This window comes from Lissotriton vulgaris, chromosome 7, assembly GCF_964263255.1.
Source record: "Lissotriton vulgaris chromosome 7, aLisVul1.2, whole genome shotgun sequence".
Taxonomy (NCBI): domain Eukaryota; kingdom Metazoa; phylum Chordata; class Amphibia; order Caudata; family Salamandridae; genus Lissotriton; species Lissotriton vulgaris.
This window is the reverse complement of record NC_141695.1, coordinates 815,168,445-815,186,640: the sequence shown is the minus strand read 5'-3', so window position 1 is coordinate 815,186,640 and position 18,196 is coordinate 815,168,445. Positions and strand designations below refer to the sequence as shown.

The window sequence follows — 18,196 nt, the reverse complement described above, 5'->3', positions numbered from 1 at the left end:
CAGTAATTACTTTTTGGTTACTTTTTGATTAATTTTGTTTACATGCAGTACTGGGGGTGGAATGCCTAGAAACCACACCTTAGGTTGTCCACATACAAAGTACGTATGCCTCTTTGTACTTTGCAATTGAGTTCACTTCGTTTTTAAAGGTAAGTACTCGCCTACAAGGGTAAGTTTTGGGGGTTAGGACCAAGGTTCCCCAAGCGCTAGAAGGGCACTCAAGTTGCACCACCAGCTGCACTGGGGCTGTCGGGTGCAGAGGGCAGGGGCCTAATGTTAGCTAATGGGACTAAGGGGGCCTTTGGTTAGGGACTGCTTCTAAGCAGGCTGCTCGGTTGTGGGAGCTAAGATTCTGGGGTTAACGACCAGTACAGGAGCTGCACCACCAACGGGACTCGGGGCCGGGTGCAGGGTGCCAAAATGGGCATCAGGGATCCTGTGCTTCCAATGGAATCCTTCGGTTTTGGAAAAATGCTGCAGGCTCGGGCAGGGAGATTTCCTGAAGGTGACCACCGGCTGGAGAGGTAAGTTAAGATCTTGGGGGACACCTGGACACCGTTGGTTGGGCCACCAAAGGCTGTGAGATGTTAGGTGCAGTGGTGTCTTGTACTGTCGGGGTTTCTTACCAGCACTGATTGCGTTCTAGGTGGCCCTTCAGGATTGAGGCTGCAGGGGTCATCTTGAAGCTTGAGAGAGGCAGGGGATCACCAGATCCTAAGTCTGGATCGCTGGGGATACCCCCTTGGGGTGTTGAGCCACTCTAATTTGGGCAGTGGGCATCAGGTGCACAGTGGTGCAGAATCGCAGCGTCATCGGCATCCGAAATCTAGAGGTGAGTCTTTGGTGGAGCAAAGCCGGTGCTCACAGAAGACAGAGTCAGTGGGAAGGCCGCAGGGCAGGTCTTATGGGCTCCGGGGGTTGCTGGCTGCTGGGCTCATTGGGTTCTTGCTGTAGGTAGGTTGTAGACAGGACAGGGGCCGAGGCAGATGGTGTCCTCTATACGTTCCTGGGTCAGTACGGTTCTTCGGTCCTTCTTCTTTCTTCCTTGAATCTAAGGAGGCAAGGTTCAGGATCGCCCCTAAATATTACATTTAGGGACGTTAAAGGTATGTGGAGATCGGGACCAATGGGTCCCTTCTTTGGGGAGGCTACAACCCCCTAATATGCCACCCTCCGGTAGAAGGGGGCATGAGCATCTCGTTAATTAGCTGAGTCCCCTCATCTTCACGATTGAGGGGACTGAGATGTGTGCTTCACCTCGCCTCCCCCACCTAAGGGGTGGGGTTGGCAAATGTGGACGCACCTCTCTTCCTAGCTTGGTTTTCCCAACAATTCTTCAACCCAAAGTGCTGGGGGATGCAAAAGGCAGCGACAGCTTCCAAAGGCGGCAGGCCTTTGAAGCTTCCCCTTTCGTGGATTTAGCCCATCCTGAGGGATGAGGCGTGATACCTCTTCAGAGGGTGACCTTTGCTCCTGGATCCAGAGAAGGGAGGCTCTCTACCCATGGGTCCAGAAACCTGTCTGGTGGTGGAAAATGGCAGGCAGCCATTCAGGAACCACACCAGGGCTTGCTTTATTTTCAGGGGGCATCTCTAAGATGCCCTCTGAGTGCTTTTTACATTAAATCCCACACTGGCATTAATGTGAGTTTAATGTGCTGAGATGTTTGTAACCAAACTTCCCAGTGTTTAGTAAAGCCATATGGAGCTGGGGAGTTCGTAATGACCAACTCACAGAACATGTACTCTTCAGGGCTTTACTACAAGTACAATATCTGAGAAAAGACTTAGACACTGTAGGGGTACAGGGCTCATGTCTCTGTCCTCTCATCTTAGGGCTAATGCAACCTGCTAGAGGGTGACTTACCTTGGCCTTAGGCACTGAAGTACAGACATGGCACACAAGGATGTGTGCCATTTAAACTCTTCACTTTTCCCTGCACCAAAACACACAGCCTGCATTGGCAGTGTATGTGTGCTGAGGAGAAGGGCCTCTAAGGGTGGCACAATAGGTGCGGCAGCCTTTAGAGGCCTTCCCTGATCACTTTGCCCTTGGTACCCATGGTACCTTTTAAAAGGGGCCTACCTGTGGCCAGGGCTGTGCCAATTATGGATACAAAGGTACAGTTTTGGGAAAGAGCTCAGGCACTGGGAATTTGATTGGCAGGGACCCAGGGCACATTAAGTCAGGTTGCTTCAGATGTCTGGCAAAAAGTGTGGGGTAACCATGCAAAAAAGGGCACTTTCCTACAGTTGATACTGATTAATATAGTGCTTCCATGTACTTCTCTTGCCAACTTCTATTTGTTATGTAATATAAATAGCAGCCTTGAGCTTTATCTTGACTAGGTTACAGTGCCTTAGTTGAGATCCCGTTCTATGAAATTCTGATTGGGGATCCTTCATTTAAGAGGATCTAAATGTAATTTATGTAACAATCCTGCAAGTGTGGAAGGGGTTGTGAGTACGAGACGCACATTTTATTTTCACCTAAGTACTTCAGAAGGATCAGAAGTTACTGGCTGAAGCCGCAATTACTATATTACATGTGAATGACCAGCAGGGATGCTATTAGGAAGTTTTTCGTGTCCCATCCTCAAGGCCCTAGCTAAGCACACCAGTGGTCTGTATTGCTCATGGTTCTGTGCTTCTGGCGTGGCAAGTCGTGAAAAGAAACTGATGGCAGCACACAGGAGCGGCCCCTTTATAGGCACTGCGCAAGGCACTTCCGGCACGGACGACACCATGAGGAACTGAATTACGCCACCTACAGGCACGCTGGGTACTGCTATCAAAAAACTTCCAGACCAAGACTGACGTCTGGGAAATTCATAGGTAAGAAATCTGCAGCTAGAAGACTTTATCAGATAGGCTTATTACTGTAATAATGACTAATTACGATTTTTTTTTTAAATGAAAACTATTTTAATGCATTTATACATTCATAGTTGTGTCTGTGATTAGTTTGCATTAGTATTGATTTTATAATTTCTTCAGAAAATAATCCAAAAACTGCACTGTAAGACAAATGTTGCTTATCATCACAGGGTTGTATTTTTTTGCTTCACCTGAGACACATTTGTCTTACAGTTGTAAAGGGGTTACCAGATCCTGCACATGCGTGGTAATATGCAGGTTTATGAATATTAATAAGGATACCTCCATAGAGAATGTACCATAACAATATCATGTATTTTTCACACGGTGTGTCTTAGCAGATTTCCAAGTAACTAAGTAGGGTGAAATTCACCTCATTACACCTTAACAATAGGAGTTCATTTGTCTGGGCTGACTAACTAATCTGAAAACTAATCTGAAATCAAAGCAATGACTGGAAAAACAATGATCATAGGAAATCAAACGTTTCAGGAAAACAACTGACTCTTGCCTTTGCTCATAAAATACCTGCCACATGGCATCTTTAACACCTTGGGTCTCAAGAAGATCAAGGAATTTCAATGGCATGGCACCCATGGATTGGCGTATTTTCATTTTTGAAGCATGTTTCTCAATATCACAGTATAGACTGTTTAAATGGGAGAGAGACATCATGAGTAAAACATTACCAACCTGCCCTGAACAGTCACAATCGGCATCAAAAGTGACATATTCCTTTTCTTTACTGTACATTCCCAATGCAACTTTTTCAGGTTTCTGATTTTGATCTTTCTTGAACTCCAAATTGGACATGCTGTCGAATAGTTTTGACAAATGCCGTGTGACCTGTGTAGAAAGAAACAAGGAACCACAGCTTACATCAGTGTTAGGAAAATAAGTTCTAACCTATGAAAATTCCCAGTATTTCACATTTTAACCTCTGGTGTATGGAACTGTGCTGTGTGGTGAACCTCTCTAATGGAGTCTAACAAAATGTAAACTCTGTTTTAATGGAATTATGAGCTGCAACCTGCAAGCCTCCTTTCAATAAAATACCAGGTACCTGTGGACAGTAGGACAAGGGGTTTGGGCAGGTTGAAGGGGTCATGTATGGAGAGTGTGTGCGCACTTTACATGATGCATACATGAATTATGGTGAGCATGGAGTGTACCTGCAGTGCTTCAGTGTAAACCTGTGGTTAAATAGAGTTTTCCACCAGTAACAGTGTTCTTCGGATGGATACTTCTAATCACAGATAACTCACTGTAGGAAGCAGGATTTCTATGTAGTACACCAAAATGAGGTACACTATGCAGGTAAACCAGACTACCCTTATTGGCTTACATGGTTTAAATTAATAATCCCAAGTGCTCTATTTGTGGTAGTGGGGGCGAGCATCTTAAGCTCATCAGAGGGTAGTGTTGAACATTTGTTGTACCCAGGGTCAATAAATGAGATACACTTTCAAGAAGAAATTTGAGACCAATTTGGAAAAATAACATCGATTTTTATGTAATGTTAGACACCAAGGACCCGATTCACAGAATTAACTTAAGACAAAATCCTAAACTTACTACTTTTGGTATTCACAGAATGCACTTATTACTTTTGGTATTCATAGAATGGATTTACGACTACTAACTTTACGTCCGCACTTGGGCTGGAGATTCCGGCTTGGAGGCAGAGATTCCGGCCCAGAGGTGGGGATTCCGGCCCGGAGGTGGGGATTCCGGCCCGGAGGTGAGGATTCCGGCCCGGAAGTGGGGATTCCGGACGGTCGCGGAGATTTAGCCATGGCTGAAATCTCCAACTCCGGGCCAGAATCCCCCCCCCTCCGGGACAGAATTTCCGGCCCAAGTGCGGATGTAAAGTTAGTAGTCGTAAATCCATTCTGTGAATTCCAAAATTAGTAAGTTTAGGATGTTGTCTTAAGTTAGTTCTGTGAATCGGGCCCCCTGATCATCGGAATCAGTTAAGTAATTTAGAAGTTATAGATTTTTACAGGTAAAACAGTATCATCATCATGAAAATCTTTATTTGATTGTAAGATCAATAATAAAAGAGCATAAATCCATAAATACATTTGTATATCAGTTTAAAAAGATTTAAAAAGGAATATAAACAACAGCATTAAAATACAGGTAACAAATCAAGCTCTGAGGCCACAGCCAAATTAATCCAGTCTAGAGCGCCTAGACTTTACAGCAGCATGCAAGACACTTGAGATCACAGAGAGAATGTGTACATTACACAGTAGCTGCAGAGAAATAAGCACTGGGCAATCTTGGACAATGTCCATAGCTTTTTAAATTGGAAGAAGGAAACGCTTCCTGGAGTCACTGAAATATTGACACAAAAATTCAACATGTAGAGTATACTGTGGAGACATATTGTTGCAGCCACGGGGTCCTAAGGAGCATGAACTGGACCAGTCACTCAGTGAAGTTAGGAGATGATGTAGCAAATTTAACCTAAATCGAGCCACCACAAATCTGTCCCTTCCATTGGATAAAAGGGGAAGGTATAGCTCCATGCCCTATACAGATTTTAGTATTAGATTACCCCAGACCAAGTTCTAGCTGATCACGTTTTATAGAGGCACGTCCAAAAAACAAATCCATTAGCCTTTTTTTCTCCAACGGGCACAGGGAATGATAGTTATAATTATATCTGCCCTCACTAGACTAGTCAGAATCGCCTTCACATATGCTATCCGGGAGATTTCATACATGTGATCAAGAGATAAACAATCTGACAAGATCAAGCTATTAAGCTGTAAGCCTTCCCCAGTCCAAATCTTAACCCAACAAAGCAGGGGCCTGAGAGCTATAAGATTACTGATATATCTAAGACCCAGCCATTCGTGAACCGTGAATGCCGGGGTACGTCTTGGAATCTGCAGTATATGCCTCAGAAATGCATTTTCTGCTATTTGGATCTTACCTATTTAACTGTAGCCCCAAACTTGGCTGCCATATAACATCATAGAAGTGCTCTTAGACTAAAAAAGCTTAACTAAAGTAGCCGGTGACCACAAGCCCGGCCTCTGAGCAAAACTTGCAACTGCCACTATGGTCTTAGCCATATCACAAGTCTTACCCTCAACCAGGAGGTTAAGTTTACATCAAATAATACCCCCAAATACGAGAACGCTAGGAACTTGCTAAAGTATGGTTCTCCACCCTGAAAGTTTTAGAAACGGTGGACCAAGGGACAGTTACCAAAACATATGATTTGGAAAAATTAACTGCCAGGTCCAAACTATCCATATAGGTAACAAACTTGTCCAGCAAAGACTGCAATCCCACTGCTGTACGTTCCATAAGCACTGCATCATCAGCGTGTTGCAAGACCGGCAACAATCTTGTTCTACTCTGGAGCAGTCGACATGCGCTGACACAAGAACTTGTTCACAGCCTTTAATGTAAGGAACTCCTCTACTAGTACAAAAAAGCTCTGAAACCTCCGCCCCCAGAGAGTACCTCATTGTAGCTGAGCTGCTGGCTTGGAGATTTGAGAGGAGAGATGCAATTTCTGGGTCCACCCCAACCAAAATGAGCAAATCTCAGAGTTTGCTACAATTTACCCTGTCAAATGCAGACTTTAGTTCCATAAATGCTAATAATGTGAGTCAGACTGGACAACAGTATACTTATTTATAATTAGATATAAATTATCACACTGGTCAATAGTGGACCTGCCCAGCCGGAAACCATATTTGGCCTCAGAAAATATATTGTCCTTGCCTATTTAACAAAATCCTACCAAGTTCTTTAACAACCACATCTATAAGCGATATTGGGCGATAGCATTGTGGGTTGTCCTTATCTCCCTTTTTGTAAATCGGGACAATAATGGCCCGAGGCCCATGACAGTGGATCTCCCTCACTCACTGCAACATTTAAAACCTGAGTTAAAACTGGCCTGTAGGAAGGTGGAATCTGACTGCATGGTTGCATCCACTTTTTTCCTGGTGTTTTGATGGTTTTTGCCTAAGTTTGGCTGGGATCCTGCTATTCAGGGCCCCTTCCTAGCTGCTTTTTCCTCTAAAATGATTCCATGTACTTTAGGTACACTCCAGTTTGGTTACTGGGGTACCCTTATGAGTCCCTACTATATGGTACACTAGGTACCAAGGGCATAGGTACCCCAGAGGCCTACCAGGGGCTGAAGCATGTATTATGCCACCCCTGGGCAACCTTCCAAAATGACACCACAGGTCTGCTACTGCAGCCTGTGTAAGGTGGTGTATGCACCCCTTACATAGATGTAGGTTCCCTATATCTACCTTATATCACCACACATATACACCTATCAGTCACCCCTATGGCAGGCCTTATCAATCTTAAAAGCAGGGTGCTGGGTTTTGTGTGAGAGGGTACCTATGCATGAGCAGAGCCCCTCTGCAGCCTCGGAATCTATTCTCTGCGGTTGTTCTGTGATGCAGCCAGACCATATACTCTTAAGTGCATTATAATCTCGCGGTACATGCTAACTTTGGAATGGCTGCAAGGAAACATGTACACACCGGCACACCCGCTTCCAGTTTAAAAAAAACCCTGGCATCACAAAATGGATGCCACAGACATGAGTCTGGCCGCCTGCTGCTGGATGAAACTCCGGCAGGGGAGGCCTGGACAATAGGTTTCCTGTCAATGGGACGTGTCACCACCTCCCATGTTGCAAGGATTTCTGCCTATACACAGAACTGTGCACAGAGACCTAGGACATTAGTGAAATGTGGTGTACCAGAAACTCACCTCAGTACCTAGAAAACCCCAACCAGCTAGCAATCAGTGTCTCATTAGCTTTTTGTCCTATAGCAAAGTGACCAATGATTAGACAACCTAGAACATGTGACTTAGGACCATCTCAGGAATGGTGGGAAGTGAGAACACTCTTTTGTTATATTCTCATACCAGTCCACAACAGAGTAAAAAAGAGACACGGTAAGGTTAAAATATTTATTTTAACGACGTGATCTCATGCGCAGTATCTTAGCCAACATAAGCAGACATATGATTTAAAATAATATAGTCAGCATGGTTACAACTCCATAAAATACAAAAGGAGGAATTATATTACAATGATAGTGCAAACAGGTGATAAAGCGCCTAGTTTAAACACCCTCCCTATGTAGGAACTATGTTTTATAAAACTATAGAAGGTCTCTTGAGCTTGTTTTGGGGGACCCCATTACCTGTCTGCTCAGTAAGTGTAAATTACATCTGGATCAGCTAGTCTCTCTGCATCCCTGGTATCTTTCAAGTGTGTGAAATTATGGCAAGTGTGCTATGATGAAGGCGCCAGAATCCTACTTGGCTTGCAGCTGCCAAAATGTTGTGTCAAGAATGTGTTACACGGACAAGCCGATAAAACAGGCTCACAATTTATGATAACTTTGATGGCTCAGCACTCACTGTACAGACTGGGGGCACGATGTATGTCTAGAGATGTCGAAAAACAAACCCTTTATCATGTATAGACCTTTGTGAAAGCTAGCTTTGCAAAAACAGCTAAGCAGTGTCGTGTGCAAAAAGCAGCAAAAGGTAAGATGGCGTTTAGATTTCTAATAAGCCATGCTAACTTAACATACATGCAAAAGGAGGCCCATAAACCATACTACACCCAGACAGGCTTTAGTGTTTTGGGGCTGGGTGGGTGCACTCCGAGAGTGATCTGAAGTCAGTACTGGGTGCACATTTGGTGCCCCTGTGCATAGCCCAGTTCAAACGGGTTGCAGGGGCTACCAGCCCCTGCTCTGGCACAAAACTGGACAAAGGAAATGGGTGTAGCCACCCCTTTTTCCAAACCCTCCCATAGGTGGGTTCCCAGAGTTTGTCCCACCCCTTCCTTGGGTATAAGATAGGAACCCCTGGCAACAGGACTTTAGATTACACCTGGAAGAAACTCTGATACTGAATCCTAAAACTTCGATGATCTGTACGACGCTGGATGACTGAAGAATCACCCTTGAAGTAAAGGAGTTTCTCCTCTGCGTGGCAGGCACCAAAGACTCATCTGACCTGTTTGCATCTCCGAAGCTCCCGCTGGACTCCGAAGAAATTGCAACACAGGAGGTGGATTTCCAGACTTCTCAGAGGCCGACCCGAGTCCCCAGCAAGGCTGAGCACCCTAGACCTCGTGGGTACCGTGGAACCGGAACCCCTGGACACATACACATTTGCAAGTGCATCTGCTTCTCGAGATCCTTGAGGCTGTGCATTGGGTTGCTTGTAGCCAAGACCCTGCGCAGCTTTTCCACCAAAGATTGCTGCCTGGCCTACACTCCACGAGTGTTCCGTGAGCCGGGCCTTTGTGTTTTCGCCCGAGTACCTTCACAATCCCTGGTCTGTCGACTGGTGGGTCCCTGAGAAGGCAAATTTGACTTTACTTGGGCTTACCTGGTTGCTCCAGACGTGCCCTGACTCTCCAACTTTGGGGAGTCCCTTGGGCCTTGCTGGTCCACACCGAAGCATCTTATCTCTTCTTGCGTGTGTTGCTGTTGATAAGGCTTGCTAATGATCAATCCGAACACCGATGCCGCAGCACTCGTCATCCTTCGTGGGCAGCTCGAATCTAGCTCCTGGTCATCATTGATGCCTCTTGGTCCTCGTGGTGGCAAAGTCGAGCTTCTCCTATTCGTACCTGAATCTCCCGACATCAGTGGGCATTCGTCTATTATGCCCCTGGTGATTGGCAAGTGACCCAGACTCTGTCCCCTATGCTTTCGTTTCCTTACATCTTTGGTCCAGGCTTGGATCACACCAGACACTTTTCTTTTCCATGGCAGCAGCACTTTGCAGCAGATCGCCATTGAAATCAATGATGATTCCAGACACCATTTGACACCTATGCACCCGGCTTCCCTTGGTGAGGTAACTCGAGTACTTCGGTGCTCCTGTGGGTGTCGGCCCTAGAACCCCTTAGGTCTAAAGGGGTTTGCTCAAAGTCCTCTAGTAAGTGTCCTTAATCTTTAAAATTCCAACCACTACTTTCCTCATAGAAGCTAATGGCGTCTCGCAGCTGTGTTCTCACACTGCACGTGTCCCCCGTGGGTCCCCCGTATCACTACCTTGGGTGGTTCCTTGTGGTCCTAGCGATTGTACAGGCTCTATGCCTTGTGTCTAGTCAAGTCGTGATTCTTATACCACTTCCATTGCATTTAAATTGTGTACTTCGCTCTGTAATCTCATAAAGAGATTACTAGAGAGTGTTTAGTAATAAATAAATATATTTTATGTATACCTTGTGTGGTTCTCCTTTCATTTAGACATTCAAGAGGTTATAATCTGGTAAACTAAGCAGCTTTACACTCGTTGAAGACTTAGCCTGAAGGCTGCTCTCCATAGCTACCACCAGGATAGCTTTCAATAAAGGTTGTCTTAAACCTATCATCAATAAGGATTGTTTGGACTGGTGCAAGGTGCCCACTATAAATAGCAGACAGCATATGCCAGGCCAACTTCTCACATGGACCCCATACATCAATTTTATCCCAAAATTAGTCAGGGGGTATACCATCAGGGGCTGGTGCTTTATTACAGGATAGGGCCTGAATACCCTGACAAACTTCCTTGAGGGTAAAGACCACATTAGCTCTCCCCAGCGTGAGGTGTGACAGACCCACCCCACTATCCAGAAGCCTTACATTATAAATGCCCTCAAAATGTTCCACCCACTTGTGCTCCGAAATATGATGTCACAGTATAAGTCCTGAAGGCTTGGTAAAGAAGGGTTTGTTAATCACCCGCCAGAAGAGAGTACTCTCTTTCAATTCAAATGCTTGAGCTAGGTCCCCCCAAGCAGCCTAACATGCTTACAATTCTTGAGAGCCATCTTGTAATATTGCCAGCATTTAGCAACAAGATCCTTATCTCTATAGGAGTGTTTGAGAGTGGCTTTCAAAAAGTGAAGATACTTAGAACAAACTTTGTCAAACCATCTAAGGTGATCAGATTTAGAGCTAATCGCTGTAACCTTAAGCATAGCCAAGACCTTCAAATGCATTTAAAATCTCCACCACTGAGACACCCGTATCCAGACAATTGCAAATGAACAAGTTACTTACCTTTGGTAAGAGATGTAAAACAAACACGTTTCTTCATAATGTGAATAGATATATGGATGGAGTTGGTATAGCAGACAATAGCTAGACCACTACTAAGATGTCAGCATATCACAAGATTCCTATTAAGGCGATGTAAGAGAAGAAATAGAGGTATTAATGTTTGATGTAAGACAGGCCGATAAAATGCTTTGGAATAGTATTATTGTAAGATAATGTGAGACTCTGTATGCCCCTAATACTGACTGTAATGCCATACTGTGATACTTTAATGGAATGAAAATAATAAAATCTGTTTAAAAAAAAACAAGTTACTTGCCTGTACATTGTAGTGCTACAATATTGGTATCTTTCATTGATTCACATGCTTGAATCTTCACCATTGTCATGGTGGGAGTCTCATGGTATTAGAAAATATAGCAGTATAAAAGAAAAAACGCCATGAAAACCAATACGAATTCATCATACTCTGGTAACCCATCACCATCATTATATGGTACAAAAGTCAGCCATTGAGACGCCAGCCCTAAGATCACAAACCCCAGCAGAACCACCATACCTCAGATTTCCAGCACCAGTGTGAGCCAAGGATATTATCATGAGATAAAAGTGGTCAACCTTACAAATGGGGAGGTGGGCGGGCCGCACGTGAATCTATGAAAGGTATCAATACTGGAGAACCACAGTGTACAGGTAAGTAACTTGTTTTTTCTCCAGCATTAAAATCTATCATAGATTCACATACTTGAAAGCAGTATCTCATCCCTGAAAAGCGTTTTATGGTTAAGATCTCTTTTCCTTATAGTTCAGATAGAGCACTTTCAAAGACTACGAGATCTTCTAGCTTACATAATGGATTGTGTGTCTCAGAATGTGTAAAATAACAAAGACTACATATATACATATGAAATATAAGAAAAAGCAAACATATCATGTAATATTTCATAAACAAAACAATCTTTAAAATATAAAGTACCTTAAAGAAACAGTCGACGCAGTACAGTATGTTCCACTGCTGAATCTCCTTTCCATATGTCCAGACAGTAGTGCCTGGTTAATGTATGGACATCTGACCCCGTAGCCGTTTTGCAAATGTCTGGGAGTGATACTCCAGAGAATAATGCGGCAGAAGTAGCTATGTTTCTCGTTGAATGTGCTCTAACTTTTGAGGTTAGAGGCCTTCCAGCCTTCTCATGGCAGAATGCAATTGCTGAGGATATCCATCTGGAAATGCTATTTCTGGATAATGACAAACTTCAGATCAGCTTTATGAATGTGCTTGAAAGGAGGCTTCTTCATCTTTGCATGGACTGTGTTCAGTTGCCAAGATACTGAGGGATGTTTTATTGGAGGGAACACCCTGAAAAAGACCCTTCATGAACTCTTTTATTACTCTATGAGATCAAAGAGAAGGTTGCCCCGGCTTCTGCAATATCTTGAGATTGCCGCAAGATACACCTTTAAAGAAGAATGTGATAATCCTGCTTTGTCTAAATGCAGTAAATATGGAAGAATTTGTTCTGTAGTTGAAAGCAAAGGGTGTAGAGAGGGATCCAAACACCACTGGCAAAAACATTTACGCTTTCCCACATATGTCTTATTGGGGGAAATTGCACTTGAGTGAGTCAGAATATCCCGACATTCCTGAGGGATATTCAAGAATTGAAATTTACGGTCATGAGGTTCCAAGCCTGGTTAATGTATGGACATCTGACCCCGTAGCCGCTTTGCAAATGTCTGAGAGTGATACTCCCGAGAATAATGCGGCAGAAGTAGCCATGTTTCTTGTTGAATGTGCTCTAACTTTTGAAGTTAGAGGTTGTGAGAAGTTGGCCCGATATGCAGCGTTCGCTATTCTAGCGACCACTATGTATCGTTCCAAACGACCCTTATGGTGATTGGTTGTAAGTCAACCTTAGACCAGCTATCCTAGTAGCGTGGATACGAGCAGTCTTCGGGCTAAACTCTAGAGGGCGTGTTAAGCCAGCTGTTATACCATCACATACCCCTTGAACACCAAGTGAAAGGACACCACACAAGTGTTATGAAAATAAACAGTATATTTATTAGAATCACAACAGCCCTGTACTCTTTATGAGGACAGGGTACTAAGCACAGAACAAAAGCTCTTAGAAAATACTTCAAGTGCACAATTTAACACAAGTGCCCGAGGGCACGGAAAGTTTAGTGGTCTCGGGCGGACCCGATAAGGCAAGTCGGAAGCGAGGGACTCGGGACCCTAAAGTAAGGAGGCTATGCAGGCACCGAAATGCCGAAGTTACCTAGCCACGAGGGCTGCGGCTGCACAAGTCTTACAGGCGTCGGGGTCTTCGCTGATGAGCCAGGAGCCGGAAGAAAAGGAGTTGCTGGCCGGCGACCAGTGATGAATAGTTCGTAGAGATCCAAGCCTGGATCAGTGATCGTTGATACCTGAAAGCAGAGGGGACCAAGTTCGTACTACTAGCCAGTAGTCAGAGGGTACCAGGAAGGCACCGGATGGCCGTCACCTCGACTAGGTGAGTGGGCGACGCTAGGCTCTGCAGTCTCACGGACCAGGAGGCGTTGTCGGCGACCAGGATGGAGGTGCGAGCTGTCCCACGAAGGTTGATGCTGTCGGCGTCGCTGGGCCCAGGATTGGGGCAACAAGCCTTGGCAGATCTCAGGGCCACGTGGTGGGCCTAAGATGGCGTCTTGAGTGGACCAGGAGGGTCCGGGGTGCCCCTCTCGAAAAAGGGAGCAAGGGCCGATCTGGAGCAACCAGACCAGCAGCGTTGGTTGTCGGATGTCATCAAAGAAGGGCACAAGCCAGCGGCTAGTGACCAGACAACGTGCTGAGCAGCGAGCAGAAGGGCCCCACGCAGATCGTGGAGATACTGGGAGACTGCACTTTGGTGCTGGAGCTACTCAGGGTCGGGGCTTCTCGGACCCCAGAGCACTCACCAGAGAATTGCTTCGATGGTCGTGTTGATTAAGAAAGCGTGCAGGTTTTGATGATGGCCGGTCCCTCGAGGTCTCGTCGCACCCACAGATCTCAGCTGAGCTGACGACGTGGGTAGAGGTCAGAGGTGCCAGGGAAGCCGGTTCTCGTCTAGCTGGGCCGTCGGATCCTTGAGGAAGGACTTGCAGCAAACCGCAGAGTTCTTAGGTGGTGCCCGCTGATGCAGGGTGACTACTCCTTAGCCACAAGGGAGAAATCTTGAGAAGAGTCTCGAAGTCCTTTTGTAGAAAGTATTCTTGATTCAAAGATGATCTAATTTGGAAGGGTCCCCGCTCCTGCCTTTATCCTAAAGAAAGGGGTGGGTACATGACTAGGTCCTGCCCTAGGGGTGGGACCAGGAAGGGGGGTAGTTACACCCCTCTCCCCCTGCTGGACTTTCCCCAGGTCAGGGGCTGTGTGCCCCTGGAACTGGTTCTAGCCGGCAGATGCGTAGTGAGCACCGGGGTACCACTCCGCAGTCACCTTCTTGCAAAGCCCTACCTACCCAGAATACACAAACCCTGTCTGGGACGGTGCGAACACCGCCCTTGACAGGAAACCCTTTGTCCGAGCTCTCCTCGCTGGAAGGTCTCCCAGCAGCAGGAGGTCAGACTCGTGTCTGTGGTGGCAGCGTCCATTTTGTGGAGCTGAGGCTTCAGTTAACTTTAACCGGGGTTCACAGTTACGTACATGTCGTGTCCCTCTAGAAGGGCGGAATGCTAACCTCGTCGCCAGAGTTGGTGAGGGGGCAGCATCCCGATTCGTATGACACCTTACTCGACATGTCTTGATAACGCGATACCGAAGTTACCGATATGATACGCGTTATCATGGAACAGCCATTGGGTCTTGGTTCCGCAAGCTGCAACCAGGCTCGGCTCGGGCCAGAGCCCAATTCACACGGTTCCATGCACTCTGCCTTCAGGATTGTCAAGGCCTGCCATAGGAGTGACTGATAGGAACTCGGGTGTCCATTTTAAGGTCAGGTATAGGGACACTATACCTATAGCAACGGGCGAGTACGCTACGTGGCCCCAGCTGTTGTGCAGCCAGTTGTGTCAGATTTAGATGGCCATCCAGGGGTGGCATAATACATGCTTCAGCCCCTGGTAGGCCCTGGGTACACCGATGCCCTGAGTTACAGGGTCTGACGGGGTGGCCCAGTTCCAATTGGGTAATGCACCTAAGGTACACATATCAATTTAGCGAGAGAACAGCTAGGCTGTGGGTCTGATTGGCAGGCCCACAGCCCAAGAAAGTCGTAAACCAGTGAAACAAAAGCAAAAAGTCCGGGTGATCATAGGATTGCAGACCCTACTCTCCTACAGAGGTCTTCCAGCCTTCTCATGGCAGAATGCAATTGCTGAGGATATCCATCTGGAAATGCTATTTCTGGATAATGCCAAACCCTTCCTTGGATTGGCGAAAGTGATTAACAGTTGATTTGACTTTCTAAAAGATTTTGTTCTGTCAATATAAAACCTTAAGCATCTTCTGACATCCAACATGTGAAGGGATCTTTCTGCCACTTAAGTTGGATTTTTAAACTATGTAGGTAGGAAGATAGGTTTGTTTAGATGGAATAACATTGAAACTTTCAGAATTATTTTTGGGTTGGTTCTCAGTACAACTTTGTCTTTCCTGAACTGCATAAAAGGTTCGGATATCAAAAAAGCTTGAATCTCACTGACTCTTCTGGCTGACGTCAGAGCCAGGAGAAGAGCCACCTTCCATGACACAAACTTCAGATCAGCTTTATGAATGTGTTTGAAAGGAGGCTTCTTCATCTTTGCATGGACTGTGTTCAGTTGCCAAGATACTGAGGGATGTTTTATTGGAGGGAACACCCTGAAAAAGACCCTTCATGAACTCTTTTATTACTCTATGAGACCAAAGAGAAGGTTGCCCCGGCTTCTACAATATCTTGAGATTGCCGCAAGATACACCTTTAAAGATGAATGTGATAATCCTGCTTTGTCTAAATGCAGTAAATATGGAAGAATTTGTTCTGTAGTTGAAAGCAAAGGGTGTAGAGAGGGATCCAAACACCACTGGCAAAACCTTTTACACTTTCCCACATATGTCTTATTGGTGGAAATTGCTCTTGAGTGAGTCAGAAAATCCCGACATTCCTGAGGGATATTCAAGAATTGAAATTCACGGTCATGAGGTTCCAAGCTGATAAATTCAGTGAGCTTATTTGTGGATGTACCACTTGTCCCCTGTTCATCGATATCAGATTGTGCACCGGTGGAAACTGCACCTGAGGAGTGACTGACATTTGTAGAAGCTCAGTGTACCAGAATTGTCTCGGTCAAGCCAGCGCTATTAGTATCAGGTGGCACGTTTCCAATTTCATTTTCCTCAACACCTTCGGAATCAAAGGGAATGGAGGAAATGCATAAGCAAACATTCCTGTCCATCGAATTTGAAGGGCATTCCCCCATGATCCTCTTTGAGGGAATCGGCTCGTGAACTGTTTGCATTTCTTGTTGTCTCGAGTAGCAAACAGATCCAAAACTGGAGTGCCCCATAGGCGGAATATCTGTAGAAGCCGATGCCGATCCAGTTCCCATTCGTGGCATAGGCTTGGCGATCTGCTTAGAGAATCTCCCCATGTGTTGTGGATTCCTGGGACATGTTGAACTTGTATAAGCCAGTCGTCCAGATACGGACAGACCTGGTGTCCTTGTTGTCTCAAATATGCTGCCACTGGCGGTATGCACTTTATGAACACTCTTGGTGCGGAACGGAGACCAAAGGGCAATACTTTGAATTGGTAGTAGCGCCTCCCCACTAGGCATGGGCGGAAAATCCGTTCCGCTCGCGGATTTTGCGGATTTTCGGGAAATCCGCAATCCGCGAGATTTGCGAATTTCCTGAAAAATCCGCAAATCCGCGAGCAGCGGATTTTGCTCGCACTGCTCGCACTGTTCGCGTGAGTTCGCGCCCCGCGAATAAGTGCGAAATTGCAGAAATACGATTTTAGCAAAACTGAAAGTAACTACTTACCAGGTTCAAAAGTTCAGGCTCATCATTAGTAGCCATTTCCTGTAGTGCTTCCTGAGGGGCCCCTCCAGAGTTCAGTTGCCAGTTGCAACTATTATGTGACCCTGCTCTGAACCTCAGAATAGTTACACATATGCCACAAAGGTCCTGAATTACAGCTAAGGGAGACAAGCAGGAGCCAGGCTGGAAGTTAAAATCCATTAATCAGCCCCTAATTCATTATTGTCAGTTGGGGCAGGGCAGGTGTTGTAACTAATTTTGCAACAATGAAAGCACTTAGCAAGTGCAAAAGATCACTAATCAGGGCGCACTAAGGAAGCAGGTGCCAGCTAAAAAAATATTCTGTGACACATTAATCAGCCCCAAATTAATTCAGGTCACTTGAGGCAGGGAAGGTGTGCTTTGCTTTGCCAAAAATAATGTACACTGGACAACCAGAGGGTGTGGTGATGAAACAGAGGGTGGCATGGGTGGGCCAGAGGGTGGCATGAGTAGTCAGAGAGTGGCAGTGGTGACAGAGAGTGGCAGTGATGAAGAAGAGTGTCCCAAACAGGTTGGACACGTAGAAACAACAAGTTCGCAAAACTTGCGACCCGACAGGTAAGTTCGCAAATTGCGAAATTGTAAAAACCCCTCGCGAACTGGCAGAAACACGGGCGAACACAAAAAAAAAAAAAATCCGCAAATTCGCGGGAATTCGCGGATTTTGCGGATTGCGAGTTTGCAAATCCGCAAATTCGCGGATTGCCAATCCGCAAAATCCGCTCATGCTTACTCCCCACCTCGAATCTGAGATACTGTTGGTGTTTGACATGTATTGAAACATGGAAGTATGCATCTAATAGATCTAAAGATGTCATATAGGGCTAGATGTAGGTAATCACAAATTACCGATTCTTAAATACCGAATTTTACCGATTCGGTATTTAAGAATCGGTAATTGGGATGTAGGAAATAATTTGGTAAATTTTACGGATTTGGTAAGATTCCTTATTACCGAATCGGTAATTCATTACTATGGGCCTGGAGGCCCATAGGAATGAATAGGAAGCCAATCACTTTTACCGATTCGGTAAATACCGAATCGGTAATAGGGGGAGCATATTCAAGGGTGGCAGAGTGTCACATTGACACCCTGTTGCACCCTGAATGGTGCATGTGTGCACCTGTGGCGCACATACATGCCCTTTTAAAAAGCACAAAATTGCTTTTTAAAAGGTATTCGGTATTTACCACCAACTTGTAGTTGGTGGTAAATAACGAAT

The 18,196-nt window shown here is 45.5% G+C and overlaps 1 protein-coding gene across 1 annotated transcript in view; it reads right to left on the bottom strand.

The window, feature by feature from the left end:
• DNAH17 (dynein axonemal heavy chain 17) overlaps positions 1 to 18,196 on the bottom strand; it is a 15,539,113-nt gene that overhangs the window by 8,445,185 nt on the left and 7,075,732 nt on the right. The window contains exon 32 of the mRNA XM_086931082.1: positions 3,570 to 3,722. Coding sequence (XP_086787208.1) covers positions 3,570 to 3,722 — 153 coding nt within the window. The remainder of the gene's footprint in view (positions 1 to 3,569; positions 3,723 to 18,196) is intronic.